This window comes from Monopterus albus, unplaced genomic scaffold (assembly GCF_001952655.1).
Source record: "Monopterus albus unplaced genomic scaffold, M_albus_1.0 scaffold24.1, whole genome shotgun sequence".
Classification (NCBI taxonomy): domain Eukaryota; kingdom Metazoa; phylum Chordata; class Actinopteri; order Synbranchiformes; family Synbranchidae; genus Monopterus; species Monopterus albus.
This window is the reverse complement of record NW_018127904.1, coordinates 360,350-363,750: the sequence shown is the minus strand read 5'-3', so window position 1 is coordinate 363,750 and position 3,401 is coordinate 360,350. Positions and strand designations below refer to the sequence as shown.

The 3,401-nt window shown below is 38.4% G+C and overlaps 1 protein-coding gene across 1 annotated transcript in view; it reads right to left on the bottom strand.

Moving 5' to 3' along the window:
• The window catches only part of fign (fidgetin), a 24,917-nt gene extending 21,749 nt beyond the window's left edge, over window positions 1-3,168 (bottom strand). The window contains exon 1 of the mRNA XM_020594811.1: window positions 2,749-3,168. Coding sequence (XP_020450467.1) covers window positions 2,749-2,773 — 25 coding nt within the window. The 5' untranslated portion in view covers window positions 2,774-3,168. The remainder of the gene's footprint in view (window positions 1-2,748) is intronic.
• Between the last annotated feature and the right edge of the window lie 233 nt (window positions 3,169-3,401).

The following is a 3,401-nucleotide window of genomic DNA, read 5'->3' as shown; positions in this document are numbered from 1 at the left end:
CCACTGGAGACTCCCTGACTTTTATATGAAAAACAGCACTTAAGATATTTGCTTAAAGAGACAATCCTGCATGGATCTCGTACAATACGGTCAGGGGGTTGAATGGAATTTCTTGTAGCTACTGACAAATAAATCCATCTGTAAAGATGAATATTTCATCAACGGCCCTGTAGACATTGAGGGGGTAGTCACACAGTTAGCTCGCGGTATCCAGGAGCTGGCGGAGGTAGTGATTTTTTAGGGCATCTGGGTAAAGTGTCAGTTGCTCTGTCCAGCACTTCCCTATAGCAATGATTTAAGTCATGCTGTCAGTTTTAGCGACCACTAATACTGTTACACACTTCTAATTATGGACAGCACATTTAGAGGAGCTGAAGTGCTTCACACAGACACGTGACACTCAAACACTGAGGTCTTGATTAAGAACTAATGATAAATCAGGGATATACTAAATGTCATAAAAGCAGAAAACACAAACAAGTGTCATCGTGTGAGTTCACACAAAATAAAAACAAGCTTTTAAAGCTGCATTTTCTTAAAAAAAACAAGATTTAGAAAATTCTAAATTATGATTTAAAAAAAATATCCCTCTGACTATGTAAAGCAAGGTGCAGTCACCGCGCTGTGAAAAGGAAAACCTCTGCTTTGACCACCATCTGCAAGCAATTCCTTTGTCAGTACTGGACGACTACACACAACAAGTATATTTCCATATGCTTGGGTCACTGGGAAATAAGTGGATGTAATTTACTTTAGTTTACTTCAGGCAACTTCTTGTTGTTATTTACGGTCACTTAGTGTGAACATGTGTGACACTGTGTAAAGAGGGTGATGAAAGCAGGAAGGTCAGCATCTGTTGTCAAATTCAGCTCAGAGATTCATGTCAAACAGATTGCTATCATAAGTGCTATCCTATCAGACATAAACAGAGCTGTCAGCTTCTTTCCATGCACACCAGAGGTGTCTGGGGTTAAGTAAGGACCTGCAAGAATCACTAACACACTGCAGGAGCTCAGACAAGGAACCCTTCCAGGGCTTGCACTCTGATAAATATACTCGGGTAATACTTCATATTTAGAATACATACAAAGAAAAACCTTAGAGAAAAGATTAATCTTCGGGATAGTTTTCAAAAGAAAATCTACTGCAATTTATCAAGATTAACCTTTATTACATGGTTCATTCAAACCCTAACTTCCACTATAATAGGAATAAACATACAGCAGCATGAAAGTGCTGTGATTTTTTTCAAGGTCTCAATTGAACTATGCATTTCCAGATATGAAAAGGTACATTTAAGGAGAATGAACAGGGTGTTTACAAGTGACAAACAGATTTTTAAATATAATTTACTGCTCCAAAAAAATTTGCCATCCTGTTCTGTGTCCATATCTGCGCTGCTCAAATTAAAATTCTTTTGTAATTAAAATACCCACCACACATGCAAGGAGGGTGAGGGGTGGGGTGGGTCGAAATGTGAAAAACATCCAAATCTGACCAACAAATTTAAAACCCACTTTACCAAAACGCATTACAACCAAACACTCAAACATAATGAACGTGCTAGTAATGTACATTTTTTTTTCCCCACTGAGTGACGGATGCTGCAATGCTGTTATTTTTGAAGAGGAATGAAAACATACTTCAGCTCACTGCTGATGATGTTAATTTCCTCTCAAAGCAAAACATGCAAATGAAATGTGTGAACACAATTAAGTAAATTGTTCTATGGAGGTGGAAAGGGTTCACTTAGAACAAAGTACTCGCAAAAGAGAGACAGCACACAACTTCGCCTGACTTTGTGTCCATGCTCAGATCCATCTACTGGCTTGTCACAAGCCATTTCCACGGGAACATGAATAACTGCTGTTTGTGACGCTGCCTTTCAACTCATTTGCGAGCAAATCTGATTTAGTGACAAGTAAATAATAAGCACACGACAGGTTTACAAATGAAACTTAGATGCAGGTGTTTTCTTAAAGTCATTCTATATTACATGGGTTGGGGTGTGGGGTGGGGGGTGGGGGGTGACAGACTACCCATAAAATAATAATAATGTCAGTGTATTTTTCTACTATTAACTTTCTAGTCATGCTTTATGTTTTTAAAATTACTGAACACAAGTTGTAGGATATTTGTGATATAACAGCTGTGAAACTGTGCCACTAAATTTGTTGTTCTATCCTGTTTTCATATAAACCTCAGTAATTTCACCAGCGGTAATAACTTTTACATTTAGAACAGATCCTGAGTTACAGCCATGTCACACATTTTAAAATAAATGACATTTTTTTAAGCTGTTATGACAATATATTCTCTAGATTAGACTCTAAATTCCTTAAGGGCATATTTTTAATTTATGGGTAAATTGTGACATAAGCAGACTCCACACACACACACACACACAAAACTGCAAAAATAAAAATAAGTGGGTTTAAAATTTGCAAGGCTTCAGGATACATTCACATCTATTGTCTACAAGAAGCAAAACAAGAAGCCAAACAAATAAAAATGGGGGAAATTCTTTAATCTTAACAAACCTAATTAATAATGATACTAGCATGGAATTAATCATATTGTGCTCTTATCTCTGGACTATGGTCTTTAAATTGTTGTAATCTGAATTAAAATAACTTGACGATGAGGCATTCACACACAGAGAAACAACACAGTACCGCAACAACAACCTCTTCTTAAATATGACATCATAATAGAATAAGAGGAAAGATAATTACAAAATGAACATACCATAAATACTGGTGCTAGTGATCATGTCTTCGAGCCTAAAAACAAGAGGAGAGGGAAAACAGCAGAAGCGGAATTTTCACGAGGAGGAATTCCAAAGGTTGTTTCTCATTACAGGCACTTTTTCCCTCAGCTATCGGATTTCACAACTTTAAAACGCATGGTCCCTTCACCTTTCCTCGAGTATTCATTTAAGCCGTCTAATTAAGTGCAACGCGGACCAAGCAGAATGGAACATGCGAGGAAAAGCAGCTTTTAAAAAGCCCTGGACGGTAACGCGTAAGCCACACTGGCACGGCTGGAGCCTGTCACTTCTTGCGCGAGTTGAAACAAGAGAATAGGAAGCATGTGGGAGACTGGGAGACATAAAACACACATTCTTCATGCCGCCCATTAGAGGAAGAGGCTAAACCAGCGTGATGCCCCCACCCCCTTTACTTTTAAAATAGATTACTTGCCAGCAGTTGTCCCACTAAGAGCGCAATGACAACCCATCTATTAACCCCCCGCCTGCGGTAATAGCGGCAAGTTTTATTCAGGCTGACATGCAAAAACTTCTCATTGTGGGAAAGTTATTTACTGGTTCCAGCCGTGCATGTAACCTCAAACTGCTTAGAGTAAAGCATTATTTGCAAAGTCTATGTAATCCCGGAACT